At 46.1% G+C, this 23938-nt stretch overlaps 1 protein-coding gene across 2 annotated transcripts in view; it reads right to left on the reverse strand.

The window, feature by feature from the left end:
- The window catches only part of LOC123754014 (transcription factor 12), a 380851-nt gene extending 362076 nt beyond the window's left edge, over positions 1–18775 (reverse strand). For both annotated transcript variants that reach the window (XM_069306775.1, XM_045736117.2), the window contains exon 1: positions 18406–18775. In XM_069306775.1, the coding sequence (XP_069162876.1) occupies positions 18406–18570 (165 nt within the window). In that variant the 5' untranslated portion in view covers positions 18571–18775. The remainder of the gene's footprint in view (positions 1–18405) is intronic.
- Between the last annotated feature and the right edge of the window lie 5163 nt (positions 18776–23938).

Consider the following 23938-nt stretch of genomic DNA (forward strand, 5'->3'; position numbering starts at 1 on the left):
CTGCACTGTGAGAGAGCAGGCTCTCCCTTCACGGGGGTTTAGTCCTATTTAGAAAACATTTTGCACAGGACTGATGCGCACACGTTATGTTAACTATGGCTTGCTTGATACTAACTTGGTTCTGGGAGTTGTTCTACCCCCCAAGCCCGGCCCGAGGCCAGGCTTGACTTCTGAGAGTTTGGTCCACCAGGCTGTTGCTTGGAGCGGCCCGCAGGCCCACATACCCACCACAGCCCAGCTGATCCGGAACTTCTCATAGAAATGGCCACATCAGTGATGTGGTGGAGGCTGACTCCATACACAGTTTCAAGTGTAGATATGATAGAGCTCAATAGCTCAGGAACCTGTACACCAGTTGATTGACAGTTGAGAGGCGGGACCAAAGAGCCAGAGCTCAGCCCCCGCAAACACAAATAGGCGAGTACATCAGCTGTCCTAACCGGTAATAATAAATAAATCCTACCTATGAATAATAATCACATATCTTTATTAGGAATATTAGGTCAGGATAGGAGGACGGAGTAAAGGAGCAGTGCCCGACCACTAGGACCTCGGGTATCGAACGCAATTCCATCAACACCCAAGGGCCCAAGACTTTTCAACACTCCCGCTACACGTACAGGGCATAACTAGCCGGCCTCTCACAGTGTTCAAGAGAGAACACGAGAAATACCTCCAAAGAATACCTAATCAACCTGGCTGTGATTCACACAGCCTGATTGACCAGATGACCAACCGGGAGGCCTGGTCGGAGACCGGATCGCGGGGCCGTTGATCCCCGGAAGCTACACAAGGTTGTTAGATAAGGTATCTTGTGGTTACCTTGAGGTGGTTCTAAAGATCAATGTCACCTCGCCCTTGTCTGACCAGGCACCCTGATTGGTGGAATTACCCGAAAAAATAGCTACATATCCAACCTGGTATTAAGACCACAACGACCTCCGTAATAATACCACACATACTACCCATAGACAGCAATCCATCCTAGAAGGAAACCAATACCAGAGATCCTTACACCTTCCCAGCAACAAGTATTGACGTCCGTTTGCCTTGTAAACCTCAATGGACAGCTTTAAGCAACAGGGGGCGCCGGGGGGGAACAATGTGCATATCGTTGCCCAGACCACACACTAGAAGGTGAAGGGACGACGACGTTTTGACTTGAGAATAGTCCAGGACGGACCGAAACGTCGTCGTCCCTTCCACCTTCTGGTGTGTGGTCTGGTCAACATACTTTACCCACGTTATTGTGACTCATCGCCTGCAAATGTGCATATCTCCTGGAGGACCTTATCTTGAGGTTATCTTGAGATGATTTCGGGGCTTTTTAGTGCCCCCTCGGCCCGGTCCTCGACCAGGCCACCACCCCCAGGAAGCAGCCCGTAGCAGCTGACTAACACCCAGATACCTATTTTACTGCTAGGTAACAGGGGCATAGGGTGAAAGAAACTCTGCCCATTGTTTCTCGCCGGCGCCTGGGATCGAACCCAGGATCACAAGTCCAGTGTGCTGTCCGCTCGGCCGACCGGCTCACCTTGGTTAAGTGCTATAGAAGATATGGTTGCCGGATGAAGTAAATGTCTACGACGAGCGTGCATTCTGGCGTACGACGAGCGTGCATTCTGGCGTACGGCCACCGTGTGGAGCTTACTGGCGATTGCTCGAGCATAACTCTATCATGAATTTGCGCAGGTTGGTTGACGAGGGCGGTGGAGGGTACGTGGAGATCAAAGCTGTCCTGGGAGGAAGCCTAGGATGAGTGGAGATTAAAGCTATTCTGAGAGGGGGAGGAGGCAAGGATGCATGTAGGTCAAATGTGTATTGGGGGGGAGAGAGGGAGGGAGAGAGAGAGATGGGGGGGGATACAAAGGTGCGTGGGGATCAACGTTGTCCTGGGAGGGTGAGGCAAGGGTGCTGAGAATCAGTTACACCCTGGGAGGGTGTGAGGCAAGGGTGCTGAGAGTTATCTAACATGGGAAATGAAATCAAGGGTGCACGGGAGACATCTCCCGTCAGGCAGGGTGCAGTCGCACCTCCACAGATCTCCAGTATCAGCTCTTGATACTGGTAATGGCTCAAAAGGGCCACCACTTACGGGCTATTCATGCCCGTGTCACCTTTTGGGTGGCTTAATCTCTATCAATCGATCAATCAAATCAAGTGTGACGACAGAGACCCGCTGACCGCGAGTACTTGATGATGGGGGTTCCTCTACTGATGTAATGGCGGTGGCACCTGCTTTAATAGTGATTGATAATTATCAGGAGAAAGTGTTATGCCAATATATAGCTCTTGGAAGGACGGAGTAAAAGAACGGTGGCCTGACCACTAGGGCCTTCGGGAATCGAACGCAAACGCTGCAAGAAATGACGTCATCGTGCCGATCAGACCAGGTGAATCGATACTTAATAGCGAGTCAAGCTTCATTTGCTCAGAGCCCCTCTATTTATGCTTAAAGGCTTGACGCTGAAACCTAAGTTATGAGAAGAGCGACTCTGGTGTCCGACTTACTCTCCACCTCACAAATGTCTTCCCATAATTCATCTCACCCATTAAATCATCTTGGCACTTGTGAATATCTTCTGGCCCACGTCACCACGTCGGCTGAGCCTCCGCTTAACACAAACGCTCATTTCATACAACTGGCAACTTGATAAGACTCCTGGTTGATACCTGGTTGATGGGGTTCTGGGAGTTCTTCTACTCCCCAAGCCCGGCCCGAGGCCAGGCTTAACTTGTAAGAGTTTTACTCTGCTACCGTATCTTCGGCCCCGGCTCGAGTCATGAGCCCTTTACAAGTACATAAATCACATTCAGTAATATACAGCAAAATATCAGTGAAGAACCACATGCCGTTTATCTGTCACAAAGGGCGACTGACTTTTCTGCCCAGGATTAGTTAAGAGCAATTGTGTGTGGAAATTTTTTACAGGCCCTGATTTTGTTTGATTTACTACAATTTTATTAAGTCTGTTAAACACCTTTGAAAGATCCGTGGCATTGTCATTCATGTGTTCTTGTATTACCTACATTCATCGTGAAGTTGTTGGGACAGTGACTGAAGCCTGTGAGTGAAGAGTGTAGACCTGTAAGCTTATCCTAGGCTACCGTAGCGTGGGGTTCGGTAGGCAAGCGATACCGATTAGACCCTAGCCTTGGGTAGGCTAGGTTGGGGTAGTAGTGGGTAAGGCTCTGACACTGGGTCAGTAGCACAATATACGATTGAAAGGCAGAGCTAGAAGAGTAGGGTGTATGGCTAGGAAGCAGCAGCAAGGTGTACAATTAGGAGGCAGAGGCTGGGTGTATGGCTAGGAGGTAGAAGCTAGGTGCCTATGAGAGGGCTAGCAGGTAGAGGAAGTGCATGGGTAGGAGGTAGAGTGTCAGGCGCGACCCGGTGCCAGGGAGAAGGCAGTGGCGAGTGCCGTGGTCAAGAGGGAGGAGGAGGGGAAGGAGGGGGTGAGATAGGGAGTCAGCAGCGAGGCGGAACCGAGCGAGTTGCTCCTCGCTCCACTGGCACGCAGGACGCCCCGGCGGATGTGGGTCACGCTTCTCACTTCGCTACACGCCCGCAGGCCGCCTCAAGCACGGCCACGCTCACACCCCGCCCCCACACACTCATAATGCTGGTCAGATCCCTCCCCAGAGAATCATGATGCTATGGCCAGACCCTCCCCAGAGAATCATGATGCTGGCCAGATCCTCCCCCAGATAATCATAATGCTATGGACAAACCCTCCCACAGAGAATCATGATGCTAGCTAGATCCTCTCCAGAGAATCATGATGCTAGCTAGATCCTCTCCAGAGAATCATAATGCTATGGACAAACCCTCCCCAGAGAATCATAATGCTGGCCAGATCCTCCCCAGAGAATCATGATGCTGGCCAGACCCTCCCCAGAGAATCATAATGCTGGCCAGATCCTCCCCAGAGAATCATGATGCTGGCCAGACCCTCCCCAGAGAATCATAATGCTAGCCAGATCCTCCCCAGAGAATCATAATGCTAGCCAGACCCTCCCCAGAGAATCATAATGCTAGCCAGATCCTCCCCAGAGAATCATAATGCTAGCCAGACCCTCCCCAGAGAATCATAATGCTCGTCAGACCCTCCCCCAGAGAATCATAATGCTAGCCAGACCCTCCCCAGAGAATCATAATGCTAGCCAGACCCTCCCCAGAGAATCATAATGCTATGGCCAGACCCTCCCCAGAGAATCATAATGCTATGGCCAGACCCTCCCAAGAGAATCATAATGCTCGTCAGACCCTCCCCCAGAGAATCATAATGCTAGCCAGACCCTCCCCAGAGAATCATAATGCTAGCCAGACCCTCCCCAGAGAATCATAATGCTATGGCCAGACCCTCCCCAGAGAATCATAATGCTATGGCCAGACCCTCCCCAGAGAATCATAATGCTAGCCAGACCCTCCCCAGAGAATCATAATGCTAGCCAGACCCTCCCCAGAGAATCATAATGCTAGCCAGACCCTCCCCAGAGAATCATAATGCTAGCCAGACCCTCCCCAGAGAATCATAATGCTATGGCCAGACCCTCCCCAGAGAATCATAATGCTAGCCAGATCCTCCCCAGAGAATCATAATGCTGGCCAGATCCTCCCCAGAGAATCATAATGCTAGCCAGATCCTCCCCAGAGAATCATAATGCTGGCCAGATCCTCCCCAGATAATCATAATGCTAGCCAGATCCTCCCCAGAGAATCATAATGCTATGGACAGACCCTCCCACAGAGAATCATAATGCTATGGCCAGAACCTCCCCAGAGAATCATAATGATAGCCAGACCCTCCCCAGAGAATCATAATGCTATGGCCAGACCCTCCCCAGAGAATCATCCTAACACCCGCCTCAGAGAATTACAATGCCACCCACACTACGCCATCCCAGATATTGCCTAAGCTAAGCTAAGCTAATACCATCCACCTCTATCTCACGTCATATAATGGTACTCCGCCCACTTAAAGTCTCTAATTACATTAACAATGTTGCTGTACTTTCGAAGTACGGAACAAAAAAAGAGCACACGACTTATGCCACAAAAACTAGGCTTTTGGACTAACAGTCGTGTAACGCATCACGTCGAGTACCACAGCCTAATGCAGTCATCAACTGCCTCACTCCGATGTTGATGATGCCACGGAAGGTATTATTGCCATGCATGCTGTATGTGATAACACAGCATAGCCTATTCATGAAGCATATGATGCCCTGCACATCCTTGATTACACGCGAGAATATAATGTGCTCATCTGACACGAGGTTTATTTATAAAGCCATCACATGCTCCGAACGGAGCTTATAATGACATCTAGACCCTGTACAAGTCTTATAATATCTGCTTGATGGGGTTCTGGGAGTTGTTCTACTCCCCAAGCCCGGCCCAAATATAGTACCTAAACTACACAGAATCTTCTACAGCACCTAAACCCTATATAAGTCTTATAATGACACCTAAAGTCAACCCAAGTCTTATAACGACACCTAAACTATACCCAAATTTTATAATGCCACACACAACTTGACCACAGAGTCTTATAATGGAATCCAAAGTCTGCCCAACAGACTTAAAAGTCTCGCTCACACGCCGTGTAATAAGCCCACACGCAACAAACTTCACACCCCATCATTAGGCCTATCTACCCGCTCCCTAAACCAATAGACGCCACTATTGTATAATGCCCCACTGCCTCCCACATAATGTCACAAAAAATGCCTCGCTGTTCCCCTAGTTCTGTCGATTTGCCACTCCGTTAAAAAAAAAAAATATGCAAGTGTTTCATCTAACCAGAAATGAAGGAACCGAAGCATAGAAAGCAGGGATATAACGGTGCTCTCATTTGCTCTAATTAGTCGCGTTTTTTTCAACGGTTTGGTCGACTCCCTGAAAACAAAAACGCAGCGTAGTGAAAGAGGACGGGTTGCAGACCCGTCCTCTCTGATCCCTCCAGTGTGCTGGTAATGCCTTTACAGCACCTCCTCCCACTGGCCTCCACAGCACCTCCTCCCACTGGCCTCCACAACACCTCCCCCCACTGGCCTCCACAACACCTCCTCCCACTGGCCTCCACAACACCTCCTCCCACTGGCTTCCACAACACCTCCTCCCACTGGCCTCCACAACACCTCCTCCCACTGGCCTCCACAACACCTCCTCCCACTGGCCTCCACAACACCTCCTCCCACTGGCCTCCACAACACCTCCTCCCACTGGCTTCCTCTCACTCCACCAACTCCCACTTATTCTCCCCTGCACACCCACCGCTGACAGGTAACTCATGTCTCTCCAGCCCCTCAGCTCCGCCACTGGCAAAAAACAGTAATCCGTAGGCGTTCTGTCCAACTCCTACATCATGGCGGAGAAAGAAGGGAGAGCTCAGAAAAACCTAAAAGGTCTAACGCTGAAAATGAGGACAAAAAACTGCTGGGGACGGGAGGGCTGGGACGGAAGGGGTGAGAAGGGGGAGGAGGTGACGGGAGTGCTGTGAGAGAAGGGGGGGCGAAGGAAAGGGCTAGGAGAAAAGGGGTAATGGAAGGGCTTGGAGTTGAGGGTAAAGGGAGAGGGAGGGCACGGAATGAAGGGTAAGGTGGGGGGGGGGGGATTTGAGAGAGAAGGGTGAGAGGGGGTGACGGAGGGTTGGGAGAGAAGGCGGGGGGGGGGGGGGGGGGGAGAAATGGGGTGGGGGGGGGTCACCAAGAGAAGGAGGGGAAATCGGTCACTGGGTATGCGAGAGACGGAGGAAGAGTTCCCGAAGAACAGAAGAGCGGAAGAGGAGGAGTTAGAGAGGAAAGGGGGAATAAGGAGTGAGAGGGAAGAGGAGGGTGACGAGCAATCATCACCTCCACAAAGTAATTTTTAAGTAGAGGGAAGGGAGGGGGGAGGGAAGGAGGGAGGGAGTGTTCACCAGGAAGGAAGAGGATCAGCCTGTACAAGCCCCCACCACACACTACCGTCACCCCAGACACACACAACTTGAGTTATCTTGAGATAACCTAACATACCTTCCTTACCACACAACTCTCAAACTCACAAAGATAACGTATAATACACACACATTCCCATCATTTCATTTGGGTACCAACACATTGGTACCAAGGGTGGGACCAAAGAGCGGGGGGACCAGGAGGCGGGACCAAAGAGCCAGAGCTCAACCCCCGCAAACACAACTAGGTGAGTACATTCATAAAAGCTAGATGTTAGGCGTCACTCTAGCTCAACATCCCCTTCAGAAGCGACCCCCAAACACCCTCCAACACTAACCTGAAATCCCATACGCGTCAAAACTGAAACTTTTGCCCACACAACCCTCCCGGTCAAGGAGAAAAAAATTATAAGGCTTGTACATTTGACGAGAGCTGTGGAGCGTGACGTCACGGGACACGACAGGAAGGTAACTATCAGGAGAACACGCCAAGCCATTGCGACTATATAGCACTGGGAAAGGGGTCAGGATAAGCATTTGGGATGGGACGGGGGGAAAGGAATGGTGCCCAAGCAATTGGATGGTCGGGGGATTGAACGCCGACCTGCATGAAGCGAGACCGTCGCTCTGCCGTCCAGTCCTTATGTTTCCTAAGCATCGGCCTCGATAGGTTAGGTGGGTTGGCTAGGTTCAAGTTTCTCTTACGCTGTTAACTGTTAGGCTGCTAACAAACACTTAACGGATTAAGGCAGCGTCTGGGATGCTCTCGGACGCAGGTTCGAATCCTCGTCACGGCCCTTGTGGATTTGTTCACTGTTAACGGAGCGGCACCCGAGAGGTCGCCGGGGTCACCACGAGGCACTCTGGTGCCACATGCTGGGGTTCAACACGGCACTGTCACTACCTGTTATATAAGCACTCAAACCCTAACCTGCGCGGGCCAGGATCTAATGGTTGCCAACCACCTCACCCCCCCCCCTCCTTGTTCTGTCATAGAAAGCGAGAGTAGGATATATAAATATATATATAAATGTGTGTGAGTGAGTGAGTGATATATAGAGGGGGGAGGGGGGGGGAAGTACCTGCAACACGAACATTAGCAATAAAAAAAATGATTTAACAAGCAATCAACACCAGAGGTGGTACTCTGTACACCATGTTACCTACTTACATATACTCCCCAAAAAATGAGGGCTAACGAGACGACGGAATATGCAGTACACGCGCGCGCGTGTGCGTGTGCGTCTATGTACTACCCCAACCATGAGCGCTTGGTAAGCAACTTTTGTCAAGAGCAGCCAAAAAGCAACAGCACGGAGCCAGTCATCTATTACCTGTAGCGTCATCACCTCAAGCCTTACAACACGTCCTCCTGTAGAGCCTCAGAGCAGGAAGGAGCCTTCAATAATACACCATGATGGCCCCCGTGTGCCCGGCCCCCAGAGAGAGCGAGGGAGAGAGAGAGGGGCACCAATAGCAAGCGCCATGATGGGAGTGCGGTATTAGCGTGTGGCGGTGCGCCACCATCAACTCTACAAGCAGTATCTGGTGGTGAATTTTAACAGTGTGTCTGCGACCGGGGATGCTGGAGACGCTCTAGCCACCACTCGTCCCGGCTAGGTTTGGGCGGCCTCGGACGCAGCTGCCGTATTGTTGTGTACAAAGGGCCGGGCCGGGCCGGGCCGGGGGGAGGCAAGGTTTAAACCGCCACGCAGCGCTACCGAGTCCCCTGATTCTGCTGTCGCTTTTGCTTCTGCTGCCTGCTACCACACAGCTACCACCACTACCACTACCACCACCCCCAGTGACTCAGCACTGCCTCATAGTGGTGGCACAGCCATTGTCAATAAGATATATTCACATCCAACAGCATCTCAACTTCACATGCACTCACCCTCGCTGAGTACACATTCCTATTCCTAGTTTACTTTATATTTCCTCCCCCCAAGCTATTTCCCGGAGGAGCCGTAAGGACGAAAGTAAAAAATTAAATGTCAGTATAAAATCCTTTTCCAGCAGCGACGCGATACGAGAGCTTGCAAGAGTTGAAGCCGTCCTTGGCCGAGGAAGTGGAGCCGTGAAACCTGAACGACCGTTGGAAACTTAATCGGTTGCCATTAGACTCCGCCATTCCCGAGAAATGGGAGGGGAGAAGGACAATAAGTGAAGTAGGTGCAGGAGGAGGAGGAGGAGAGCGCAAGACGGGCGAAGTGGTGGATGAAAAGGAAGACTTGACTGGGGGGGTAAAGGAATAGGAAGTAAAGCAGAATAAAGATAAATATACATATGGACGAAAGTAAATAAATAAATAACTATGGTTTTAAACAAAATCTATATCAAGTAAAAAATAATTTCCAGTAACCTATCGAGTAGGGGAAACAATGTTTACGGCGTTAAAAAGTAAAGATACTGAGACTAAGAGACTTTTCAAACATGCATTTCGTCGAAGCTGGGTTAAGAAAAATGTCTCCCCCTTAGTCCCTAACATCTCCCTATGTGGTAATGCACCCCATCTGTCCTCCATCTCTGGCACATTTATGTCTCGGTTTCCAGGATTCTAACATTACCGAGAAAAGGTGGAAGCATGTGGTCTGTGAGAGGACGGAGCGGCCACATAATTCTAGACACAAATTTAGACTTGGGGCATTGTGACTTGGTTTAAGAAACCGACTGGTTTAAAGCAAAGTAGCCAGAAGCAGAAATGTGGTTGGCCTGAGAGTTTAAAGCCGAGATGTCCTAAAACTGTAGCTAGAGTTTCCGACATAAAAACGGGCAAAGAACCTATCGGGTAATTACAAAAGTTCTTGCAGCTCCTTGTTTGTCCTGGGATTGTCAAAGTCTATAGGAGAAGCCTCCGAGACATTCGCCTGAACGATTGTCAGACGCTTAAAAAGGGTATAAATAAGAACACGAGCGGTGGTGGTGGTGTTGCTTACGGGCTCACCATAGCCCGTGCTACATGGACACTTCGTTCTGAGTAGCTAAATCTGAAACAACAACAACAAGGGCGGTGGTGGTGTATCTGGAGGGAATACACCACTGCGGCCGGGCGAGTCCTTGAGTTAGTTGATGAGCAGCTGAGGTCCACGTCGTCTTGGAGTGCTTGTCCAAACGTTATCAGTGCGGGCACGCGTACACCACCACCACTCCAACCACGCTATCTACAGATAACCGGCACGGGCGTCTTCAAGTCGGCCCGATAATGACCGCAGGATTGCATAGAACGACGATAGCGGGCACGCTTCCCCACACAAACATCCAACACCTGTGTTTACCTATACACAGTTTCGAGACTTTGACTCTCACTAACCATCCAACCACTTTGAGTGGACGGTAGAGCGACGGCCTCGCTTCATACAGGTCGGGATTCAATCCCCGATCGTCCAAGTGCATGGGCGCCACTCCCTTTCCCCCGTCCCATCCCAAATCATTATCCTGACCCCTTCTCCAAGTGCTATATAGTCGTAATGGCTTGACCCAGGCGCACCCAGTACTTTGTTTTAGTGGTCCGTATATACAGTATCATAGACAAAAATCACACTAACGTGATGCATCAATGAGAACATCCGTAGGAACCGTGGTGAGGATTCGAACCTATGTGCTGGCTATTCCCAGGCACACGCCCCAGACAACCAGGCCACGACATGGTCACTAGGATTGCAACCTAGGGTTCTACTGAATCTACGAGGATTCCCGAGGCTTCCACTGAGGCATATTCTGCCGAGGAATATCCAGCACACAGGTTCGAATCCCCATCATGGCTCCTACGGATTTTCTCACATCTTCCTTGAGCGAGGAGAGTGCACAATGTCTCAGACGAGAAGCAGCAGTAGTGCTTTACCCGTTCTTGGCTCATTTTGCACCACATCTTCATTGTATTTTGCAACATTCACTACCGCAATGGATATATTTGTCCATATAATATAAAGATACCAATGGATTAATTATTTAGGATGTCTCCCCAGAGTCCACAACCTGTCAAGGTAAGGGAAGACAAAGGATACCCTACAGTAGGCCTACACAATTTGGCATATCAGAGTCTCAACTTTCAACTTAAGATTTTTCAACTCAACTTAAGTGGCACTGAGCCTAACCATCAACGGGAAATAACCCGCGAACTTAGAGAACACAGGAAGACAAACTTAACTACTTATTACTGTCGTTTAGATTTAGATAATGCTAGAAAAGAATGCTAACTGTTGCTTATAAAGTCAGGGACATCAAAATAAAGTTAGGGACATCAAAATAAAGTTAGGGACATCAAAATAAAGTTAGGGACATCAAAATAAAGTTAGGGACATCAAAATAAAGTCAGGGACATCAAAATAAAGTTAGGGACATCAAAATAAAGTCAGGGACATCAAAATAAAGTTAGGGACATCAAAATAAAGTCAGGGACATCAAAATAAAGTCAGGGACATCAAAATAAAGTCAGGGACATCAAAATAAAGTCAGGGACATCAAAATAAAGTCAGGGACATCAAAATAAAGTCAGGGACATCAAAATAAAGTTAAGGACATCAAAATATTGAACTGAGAGCACACATGCTCGTGTAGTTATGGGCCTCTTTAACAATCTATTACTTTGTTAGAGATAACAAAGTTCACTTCACGTCGACGCTTGTCTTATAAGCCTTAAAATATTCAAGATTAAAGGCCGTCTGACGATAAAAATAAGAACACCTCAACACACCCGCCACACAATACAAAGTTTTGCGTGGTATAAACTTTGTATTACAGATTTTACTGTACGGTGCGAGTAAGAGAAGCAAGAGTCAAGCGTTCGATATCTAGACAGTTATCTCGAGTGTCCACAAGACCTGAGAGACTCGGTAAGAGTTGGGATATCTTTACCACGAGCTGGTTACCATCTGAAAGTTACACACACACACACACACACACACACACACACACACACACACGCACGAGAGCATTTTAGGGTGTGCCCTAATACCGAGAAAACTATATATTATATACATATATAGTTAGATATTATATATATATATATATATATATATATATATATATATATATATATATATATATATATATATATATATAAAGCATTTAGGGTGTGCCCTAAGCCCTAATACTGAAAGCCTCATCACCCCAATACTCTAAATTTGAGGGACAGTTTGCTCACACTAAGGCTGAAGTTACGATCCTAAAATCAATCCATCTCCCCCTCCCTCACTTTCCCATCCTCACTAACCCTCCATGTCCAGCCGTCGTTCGTGACTTCTTCTCTTCCTCGTGGCATAAGCACTCTGCTCATCGCTCTCACGACGAACAAAGGCCACTGTGGAGTCAATAAATACTGTTATGGCTCACATCTGTATGATAATCTTATCGATTTCACCCTCCGCTAACAGCTATTATCTATACCAGAGGGATCCTTATGGCATCTTATGCCTGGTAAGAGGTTAATTGACACTATAAATGTTAGCGCCGTGGCAAGAATAAGCGCTAGGATGATGGTGTTTTAGAAGGAACAACGATAACACTACGCTCCTTGAACGAGACAAGACCCATGCACTGATGGCTGATGTTGATGTTGGGCTCTTAGATTAAGACAACGTGTGCGTGCGTGCGTGCGTGTGTGTGTGTGTGTGTGTGTGTGTGTGTGTGTGTGTGTGTGTGTGTGTGTGTGTGTGTTGTGTGTGTACGCATGTGAGAACAAGTCTTGATGCTTGCTGGAGAGGTTTCACCCATAGTGTAACTTCTGCACATGTGCCAACATTTAGACAGTGTGGGGAGGGGGGGAGGAGAGAAACAGAAGGCAATACAAATCAAATAATTAATAATCCAACCTACCGCTTACGAACGGACGTCACAACAAGCACGAAAACTCTCAACTGACACAAATCCCTAACGGTGCCGTCAGCATGGTGACTGCCATGGAGATTACTGACCCCTCGTAGCCTCCACGGAATTGGCTCACTATTGTATGGTCACAGACTTAATGCCCTGGCGTGTCGCCCAACTCCTCTTACACACTGTTGGTTGACGGTTGAGAGGCGGGACCAAAGAGCCAGAGCTCAACCCCCGCAAGCACAATTAGGTGAGTTCTCCGAAGGCCTCGCAAGGTCCTAAAATTGTCGTTTTGGGGCTAGGGACTAGTATCAGACCCACCCCTGCCCGCCCTAAAACTGTCGTTTTGGGGCTAGTGTCAGACCCAAACCCTATCCTTCAACAGGGTCAACACGTTGGTTCATACATCCAACTGTCACGCTTAGACTATCAAAAAAACACTCTGGCTCTTGTTAGATACTGGGAGCAGCAACGTCAAACAGCCTGGTGGATCCGATCTCCAACCTGGTCCGAGATCGGATCGGACATTGACCCTAAGAACCACCTCAAGGGTGTGTGTGTAAAATATTGTATATTTTAGTGTCACATCGTAAGTTATGTATGCTAGACAAAGTCTAATTTACTCTTATACAGCATCTTCTCTCAAATATATCAGACTTATAAGTAACCCACAACTCTTGAACGTCATAAACTTAATTACAATAACTTAAGGCAAGAAAATAGCCCGATTACATACCAAAAAATTTATAAAATCAGCCTAAATGGGAGAAATGTATTATTAAAATAAACAATTAGTACTTGACCACCCCTGAAGACCTACAGTATTTCCACCTCAGGTAACCTACACCAGAACAATAAACCGTCAACTTTCTGGGAATGAGATGATACCTTATAGATCCCGTACGCCAACCTCTTTTAAACCAATACTCGTACAGGAATGTACACACAGATAGGTGTGTATATCACGAAAATAAACACGTGATTAAAAATGTGACAGTGTCACACCATGGAGGAAAATTGAAAGGAAACTTAAGGAAATTCCTGTTTCAATTTTCCTCCGTGGTCTGAGACTCACACAGATAGGTGTACCTCCCCCCCCCCTCCCGTTATCGGTGTACACACATTCAAGTATTCCTTAGTCCTGGACAATGTTTAGGACTAAAATATACATCCTGGCTGGTCAGTAAACATTTGCGTGGCCCTAATAACCTTCTAGAGGTTGATGGCCCAACACCAAACCAAAACAAACACAATAGTCAGAACAATGTAACATGAACAAATTCACAAGGGCCGTGACGAGGATTCGAACCTACGTCCGGGAGCAATCCCATCCCTTGTGGATTTGTTCATTTGATGCATCACGCAATTGTGATTTATTTGTATGTGCAATGTAACATGCAAAGGAGACGAAAGAGAGGTCAAATAATATACACGTGGGAAATACTGGAGGGCCAAGTACCAAATCTACACAGTAAAATAACATACTGGAGTGAACGATATAGAAGAAAATGCAAAATAGAACCAGTGAAGAGCAGAGATGCCATAGGCACAATCAGTAACACTGTATAAACATCAGAGGTCCGCGGTTGTTCAACACCTTCCCAGCGACTATAAAAAATATTGCCGGAGCAACCGTGGACATCTTCAAGAGAAAACTAGATACAGTAATTTTCTTCAAGTTCCGGACCAACCATGCTATGGTGGGTATGTGGGCCTGCGGGCCGTTGCAAGCAACAGCCTAGTGGATCAAGCTCTCACAAGTCAAGCCTGGCCTCGGGCAGGGCTTGGGGAGTAGAAAAACTCCCAGAACCCCATCAACCAGGTATCCACCAGCAGATATGCAAAAGGAATATACCTTAAAATACACACACACAAATCACAGAAGTTACATCTCGACCATTTGAATCATTGGTACTAAACTTTAAGACACTGTAACATGGCAATGACTTAAACGTATAGTACCACTTAAAACTGTAGTCCTATTACTCCAGTTACTATTACTATCCTATTACTACATAGTAAAACTATGTCCTATTACCACATTTCATCAATAATAACATTACAGACATCAATGTAGTATTGAACGAGATTCCACCCAATAGCAGTCAACCCCCCACCCCCCAAAAAATATATAAAATAATTCAATGCAAGTCGAGGATGCGACCTTGACTAAGGTCTGGTAAACTGATTCACTCAGTATCCACACCAAACTTTACAACCTCGATGTATGCATACATTAATTGCATTACACAATGAAATAAATTTACATCCTCGATGCAATTGCAAAGAAAATGCAGAACAGAACCAGTGAAGAGCAGGGGTGCCATAGGCACAATCAGAGAACATCGTATAAACATCAGAGGTTCACGGTTGTTCAACATCCTCCCAGCGAGTATAAGAAATAGTGATAAATTAGAAATATTGAAATATTGAATTAGTGATTCAACTGATAAAATATCCATATGTTATATTTAATAGAACTGTTAAATAGCATAAGTTCTATAACAAAAATCAATGGAATAAACGAACTTGGTTAATGTGTTGTCAGGACAAACGTAATCAAAGATTAACTCAGAACATATGCTTCATAAACGTTAATATTTCACACAAGCATTTTAGCTTTTAAATTATAGCTGCGGTTAAATACGGACTTTCCACATGTAATATTAATTCCCACACATATAAGAATGGAATGTGCGTGTGTGTATAATAATAATAATATTATATATATATATATATATATATATATATATATATAATCAAAAGGTTTCTTTACATTTGTCATCACGTTATTATTTGCAGGCAGCTAATGAACACAATACTGTATAACCATCTGACTCACTAGGCCTAACATTATACATTATTCACTGAATAATATATAAAAAGCCTCATTAAACAAATATGCACAAGTGGCCTCCATACAATGCAGTTCAGTTTTACACAAAATTAGAAAAAAAAAATAAGGTCAATGAACTTTGGGTAAATGCCTGTTACCCCTACTAACGGCATCACAGAAAACACTAACAAAGCACTCTTAGCACATGATGATGAGGATGATGATGAAGATTCGCTACCAGGAACAAAAAGTTCCAAGCAGCACAGGCTATGGTGAGCCCCACAAGCACCCCCTCCCCGTAGCCTCCCTGCTGTTAACCGTTCCCAATCCCGCACTTTATCGTGCCTGGGGAGTCTCTGGGTGCCATATAACAACCGTGAGCGATGGCACCGGGCAGACGGCGACGATGGCATCTAGTGGCAGCAACAAGTTGCTCCCTGACCCCCCCAACCCCCCCCCCCCACCCCGCCACCACGTATTTACCGCACACCACATTCATCCCTCCACGTGCTACACACGTCAACATTATCACTCTCTACCACATAAACATCACATTCTACCACATCAACATCACATTCTACCACATCAACATCACATTATACCACATAAACATCACACACTACCACAAACATCTCACTCTACCATATAAACATCACTCAACCACATCCAGTGCTATAGTCGCAATGGCTTGGCGCTTCCCCCCAATAGGTCCCTTCTATACCACATCAACATCACTATCAGCCACATGAAAATCACTCCCTACCAAGCACTTACTCACTACAAAACAAACACACACAAACATTTCCCAAATCGTAAATGACAACAAAGTTCATCGTATTTCATGACATCACCTTGCAATTGCAAAACAATTTTTTTTACCTAGTTAGATTATACTTCTATTTCATAGCTGCAAATAAATAATTCACGTTGCATCAGCATCTTTCTTTAATGTAAGTTACAGGTACCAGCGACCTCACGCTTTAATAGTGACTGGATTAATAAATCCAGTCACTGTTGGACTTGGATTTATTAATATATTTAAATATATATATACACAAACATTCACGAACACAAATTAAAAATGTAAATAATTAAGTCTATTCTTATTAAAAGATAGACGACTTAGAAGACTGTTGGTTCTTGTATAAGGAACAGGGTATTCTTTAAGTGTTCACTAATATGACATTCACGGCTCTAAACACACTCAGTGCTATAAACATTTACCACACGCTTGAGTGCTCTACGGGCTCACCATAGCCCGTGCTACTTGGACCATTTTGTTCCAGGTAGCCAATCTTAAACAACAACAGCAGCAGCTTGAGTGCAAGTGCCTGAGAGGTGTGTGTGTGTGTGTGTGTGTGTGTGTGTGTGTGTGTGTGTGTGTGTGTGTGTGTGTGTGTGTGTGTGTGTGTGTTTGTGTATGTGTTTGTGTGTGTTTGTGTGTGTTTGTGTATGTGTTTGTGTGTGTTTGTGTGTGTTTGTGTGTGTGTGTGTGTGTGTGTGTGTGTGTGTGTGTGTTTGTGTGTGTGTGTGTTTGTGTGTGTGTGTGTTTGTGTGTGTGTGTGTGTGTGTGTGTGTGTGTGTGGTGTGTGTGTGTGTGTGTGTGGTGTGTGTGTGTGTGTGTGTGTGTGTGTGTGTGTGTGTGTGTGTGTGTGTGTGTGTGTGTGTGTGTGTGAGGGAGTGAGTGTAAGCTCCAAAAACTGTGAGCCGGTGGGGAAGATAGACTGGAAAAAGTTCAACCTGTGCACTATGACGGTGCACTTCTTCACAATTCCTATCTGCTTGTTTACTAAAATTTTATTTTATTTGTATTCTATATATATATATATATATATATATATATATATATATATATATATATATATATATATATATATATATATATATATAGTGTGTGTGTATTCACCTAGTTTTGTGTGTGTGTGTGGGCAATAAATAAATAAATAAATATATATATAAATCATCTGTAGACTACTTCATATTGAACACTGACCCATAGTATCAAAAAATAAAAAAATAAAAATACTAGGTTAAAACTTGTGCATGGAGTGAACAGGGCTAAAAACAAACCCAGGCTTGTGAGAATGTCAAGTATTTCCTCCGAGGCGCGACTGGCCGCCCCTCCTCCAAGCAGCCTTTAACCATTTACCAAACACGGGTCTTAAACCCCAGCCTCAACGGCTAATGTTATGTAAATCAATTTAAGAGTGAGAAATTAATTCAACCTTAGCAACGTGTCAGGCAAAAAAAAAAAAAACATTAACACCCAACCGTAAAACTTGAGCAAGATCAGGCAACAGGAAAGCCCGGGGGGGGGGGGGGAGAAAGGGGGAAGTAGCTTAGATACTACAAGTATCTAAGATAGTGTAATACACACGCCGCCATAACGTTATGAAGAAGGGGCCGAGGATGTCTTGAGATAAAGGCAAAAGGGGTGTGAAAGTTGAGGGTGTTGTGACGGGGGGTAGGGGGAAGGGGGGGGGCGTAGTCTACCCCCCCTTCTCCCCCATCACCCCCCCTCCCCCCGGCAAGCGTACTTTGTTTACCTCTTTCTGCACTTGGCGCGAGTCGCCCTTTCCACCCCAACGTAAACAAACAGACTATAACCCCTCTTTTTTATTACATTTACAACAACGTTTATCCTCAGATTGAACGAGTTAATAAAAATGCATTAAAAAAATAATTGCACGCTGGTAAATAATAATAATAATAAAGAGTTGCAGTGAGAGGTGGCGGGAGATGGGAGCAAGATGCTGGTGGTGGTGGTGGTGAGAGAGCCGCGTGCAGCCTCCCTCAGCTGATGATGACTCTGCCTACCTGGGAGTAGAGCGAGTATCCCGAGTTCATGTTGAGGTCGAGGGCTTGGACGTTCTCCTGAAGGGCCGTAGCCAAGACGTGGCTCCGGATAACCTGCCGTTGAGCGTCGTCGCGGGGTTTCGACGCGGCGTTAAGGGGAACTCCGCCACTCGCACAATCGTACATGGCCAATATACACTATCCCTTCACCATCACTACACTAAACACTGCTCACTACAGGATGAAGGCACTCCTCCTGTGTTGCCTACACAGTGCCAGGGGAACCATTTATAGACAGCACCAGCATAAAGCTGAGCCCAGCCAGCCACGCAGACAGAGACGTTGCTGAGCCGCGCACAGGTCCACTCACTACGGCGGCGCGGACAACACTGAAGCACGGCGTGGTGGTGGTGGTGGTGGTGGTGGTGGTGGTGGTAGTGGTGGTGGTGGCCCAGTCCATTATTTTCTCTCGGGGGAGGAAGCCTTGCTTGCTCCTCTCGGCGTAAGGCATGACATCTCCTCGCTTCCGTCCAGTCATCCGGAGCGGCGCGGTTACTGCAAGCAACACCCATTGTCACGGAGGGATAGCAACATGCAATGACGACTGCCAGAGGCCGGGAGATCATGTGATGCCGAGCAGAAGAGAGACAACCACGTGGGTTGCACGCCTTGCCACCGCCAGGAGGGAGCAACCACACCACACACACACACACACACACACACACACACACACACACACACACACACACACACACACACACACACACACACACACCGGTGGCTGAGCGGACAGGACGCGTGATCCTGTGGTCTCGGGTTCGATTCCGGGCGAGGGCGAGAAACAATGGACAGAGTTTCTTTCACCCTAATGCCCCTGTTACCTAGCCTTAAATAGGTACCTGGGAGTTAGTCAGCTGTCACGGGCTGCTTCCTGGGTGTGTGTGTGTGTGTGTGTGTGTGGTGTGGGGAGAAAAATAGTAGTTAGTAACAGTTGATTGCCAGTTGAGAGGCGGGACCAAAGAGCTGAGCTCAACCCCCGCAAGCACAACAAGGTGAATACAACCACCATCCCCTCTACATCTCACTCCCTCCCCACCTAAGTAACACACAAGTCACAACAGGGTTATATAAATAGGCTCTAAATTTACAAAAATACCTGTCTAATAATAATTAGGACATTAAAAGCAATCAACTGAATATTAATTGCTAGTAATCGATTCCCATAAAGCTGTGACCCAAGCAGCCACCATCACAGCTTCACAAGTGGTTAACAGCTGGTGAATATATTAACCCGTCCTCAAATCATTGACCAGAAGCTCTTCAATCTTACACCCATCGCTCCGTTTATGAATGAAATGCATTTACACACATCTGAAGTAGAGCTTGTGTTCCAATATTTATTTTTTCAATTGCGTTATTCACGTGTGGACCACTAATGAAGGACCACTGATAAATGTTGTTAGTTTATGCAATAATTTGTCTTTAGATTTATGGTAAGACTAACTTAGTCTTGCAATGTATCTTACAATGTTAACTAAGCTAGAGCAGTCCCACTCACACTATCACATTACCCGTGAATTTGGCTGTCCAGGAACAGAGAATATTTAAGCTCTCTGAAGGAGATAGAGATTGCACTCTTTAAGGCAGTCTCATCAGGATAATTGAGCATCCTTCTGAAACTTCGATATCGGTTGGCGAGTCCTTGGAGAGTCCCTAGCCGAGTCCATTGGCGAGTCCCTTGGCGAGTCCCTGGGGAAGCTTGTTATTGTTTATAGATTCAGCTACTCGGAACAAGTTCCAAGTAGCACGGGCTATGGTGAGCCCGTGGTGAACTTACCTGGCACAGTAGCGGTCCCTTGGGAAGCACAATCACAACGACATATAATGACGGTCGCCAGAGAGGCGCTCTGCCACATTTATAAACAAAAACATCTTGAATCTTGTTGAGAACATTATATACAACACCTTGAGACAAGATATAGGTTATATCCCAAAACTTGGTTATAATACACTTACACCTATAACGGGGATTTTCTTTCACTTACATATATTTTTTTTATTTTGCCCCGAGAGGCGAGTTTATTGGGAAGCGCCACTCATACTGTGAGTGGACACACCGCCATAGTGACAGTATTGGGCAGCGCCACTCATCCTGTGAGTGGACACACCGCCATAGTGACAGTATTGGGCAGCGCCACTCATCCTGTGAGTGGACACACCGCCATAGCAGCATGTACAACACTCCCCAATAGGAAGAAAACCCGCTGGGTTGTTCATCTTGTCACAAATTTTCACTTTCATTCGAGCCCTACGGCACTGTAGCAAGTTTCTCTACAGTCCCATTACCACATATGAAGACTGAAACAGCTTCCGTACGCCAATAGTTGAGCAGTTAGCATCTATGTGCTCAGAGCAGCAGCTACTGGTGCTGTTGTTGACAATTCACTACCTGGAACAAAAAGTCCCAAGTAGCACGGGCTATGGCGAGCCCGTAGCAGCTACTGGTGTTGGTCTGCCTACCTGCATAATTCATTCGACTCAAGTTGCCGCCGAACTTGGGCTGCGTCCTACTAATCACCACAGTATCCAGTCATTAGTATTGCACCTCCATCCACTATCTACATGTGTGTAGAGTGATTGTATTTCTTTCAGAGATGTTTTACATCACCGTAAATACTTGATCAAGTTGTGCTTAAGGCTCAGCGAGTCCATAGCGAAACCCCTGGTGAGTCCTTTGGCGAGTCCAAAGTCTCCTGGCGAGTCCTTTGGTGAGTCCAAAATCTCCTGACGAGTCCTTTGGCGAGTCCAAAGTCTCCCTGGCGAGTCCTTTGGTGAGTCCAAAATCTCCTGACGAGTCCTTTGGCGAGTCCAAAGTCTCCTGGCGAGTCCTTTGGTGAGTCCAAAATCTCCTGACGAGTCCTTTGGCGAGTCCAAAGTCTCCTGGCGAGTCCTTTGGTGAGTCCAAAATCTCCTGACGAGTCCTTTGGTGAGTCCAAAGTCTCCCTGGCGAGTCCTTTGTGTGGGCGAGGAACCAAGCTTTAATACCTTGTTGACCAAACCACACACTAGAAAATGAAGGGACGACGACGTTTCGGTTCGTCCTGGACCATTCTCAAGTCGATTGTGAATGGTCGATTGCTAGAATGGTCCAGGACGGACCGAAAAACGTCGTCGTCCCTTCACTTTCTAGTGTGTGGTTTGGTCAACATATTTCAGCCACGTTACTGCGACTCCTCGTCTGTTTAACACCTTATGTGACTGTCAGGAACCTGGTGTTCTCGCTCGCTCAAGTCTTAATGGACAAAAAACGTGAGGTTGATCTTTGTGTGGTAAGAGCAACACTACGTAGTGCATCGTTATGCTTAACAGCATCTGAAGAACAGGTATTTAATAATAATTTACGCATTTGTAAAGTGCACGTGTACTGTGACATCAGAACACGTGTACTTTACATCAGAACACACACACACATATATATTATATTATATATATATATATAATATAATACAAAAATATATAATATATATATATATATATATATATATATATATATATATATATATATATATATATATACATACACGTGTGTGTGTGTGTGTGTGTGTGTGTGTGTGTGTGTGTGTGTGTGTGTGTGTGTAAATCACAAAAATTAACACGTAATGAAAAATGTGACTGTCAGACCACGGAGGAAGAATGGAAACAGGAATTTCCTTAAGTACTTTCGTATTTAATACATCTTCAATCTGATGACACTGTCATTATATATATATATATATATATATATATATATATATATATATATATATATATATATATATATATATATATATATATTAGATTCTCATTAGAGAGAAGCCAAGCAACTAGAGTCGACTACGTTCATATCTGCACACTATTATTGATACATTCCTGGGACCTCTGGTGTCGTGAGCGGCGCCCTCTATGTTGCCCCATCAATTACTGTGGTGTTATTGCCAACTATCAAGTTCACTCCCATTGTAGTGGTGAATTGGGTTCAGTCACAGACGTTCAATCGTGAACCAGCGAAGTTCAAATGCTGAGTCTGCGTGTTCTTCAGAAGAGAATTAATTAGTATTTCATACCTTGACACCTGTGTGACTTTAGCCCCATCTGTTTACAAATAGTGGGAATAAATTAGCTACTTACTGAATTATCTGCTCTTTACACAATCCCGAATTACAAGTTTTAATGGTGCTCTCCGCTCTATGTTCATAATGCTCTTAATGTTTACATTTTGAACCCACCAATGACGGACATGTTCAGTTTAGTCGATTATGGAGGCAAGATCTATATGACGACCGAATGATAATGAACATTGTATTTACTACAAGACTCCTCCCCCCATGCTGAGGCTAGCATAAAGAAGCATAAGGCTGCATATCTGAAGATGACAAACTGCTGAAGTGATGTTGACAGTTTACTTGCTAGATGTAGTCTGACTCTGGGAATTATCATATTGTAGTAAATACTTGCAGCTGCCTTGCAGACCAGGAAGCCTGGTCGAGGACCGGGTCGAGGGGGCCAGTGAGCCCCGAAATAAACGCAAGGTAAGTTAAGCTGCCTTCCGGATTACGGAGGCAAGTCTAATAGTTTCCTGAAAAGATTGTATTGTCTGACACGATACCTCGATTAAACCTCGAAAAAAACCTAACGTGTATGAATACACTCTGGCTTCCTGTCCCCCGACACAACGAATTAGTATTATTAAATGTATGTACATGCACGAAAAATGCAAATACCTAATAAAAAATATAAGTGTACATCAGTATTTGTACGTAAACACAACAACCTTCGTTGCAAGATCACACACTTAGCTTACTTAACACCACCACACAAACCTTTCGTGTGGTGTTGCCCAAGAGAAAGCTAGAACTACCCAAGAGGAAGCTGGACCTACCCAAGAGGAAGCTATATATAGTCAAGTAAAATAAAATATACAAGAAAGCAAGCTCCTCTCAACCTAGAGAAAAAAGCGAGTTAGACTACTCAAAAGCCCAACACTCCCGAAGACAAGAAGAACGACTGATTAGAAAACTAGAAAGTTCTGAATTACACTTTGAGTCATACACAGCCCGTGAAACAGAACAAGAATACCTTAGTCAAATGTAACGAACCCCGAAGTACTTCCAAGCAAAAATTCCAAAATCCATTACCATCTCGGAAGTCGCGACACTTTCTTAACAGATTATAAACTAATTGATCTGCTGCTTCAAGAGATTATTTTTCGCCGTAAAATATTCTTAAAAGGATTGGAATAGTTTGCTAACAGGAGTCAAAATTTGTGGAGGGAGAACTCTGCCCCAACGGGATGACGGGGCGTATGGGACGGGGCGTATGGGACGGGGCGTATGGGACGGGGCGTATGGGACGGGGCGTATGGGACGGGGCGTATGGGACGGGGCGTATTTCCTGTGAGACGGGACATTCTTCCTGTGCTATGTTACGGTCAGAAGAGAGGCATCAAGGCACAACAAACTGCTCCGGGATGATGGAGAAAGTTGGAGCCTCCGGTACGGAAAGTCAACAAAGGCCT

Source organism: Procambarus clarkii, chromosome 6, assembly GCF_040958095.1.
Source record: "Procambarus clarkii isolate CNS0578487 chromosome 6, FALCON_Pclarkii_2.0, whole genome shotgun sequence".
In the NCBI taxonomy this organism is placed as follows: domain Eukaryota; kingdom Metazoa; phylum Arthropoda; class Malacostraca; order Decapoda; family Cambaridae; genus Procambarus; species Procambarus clarkii.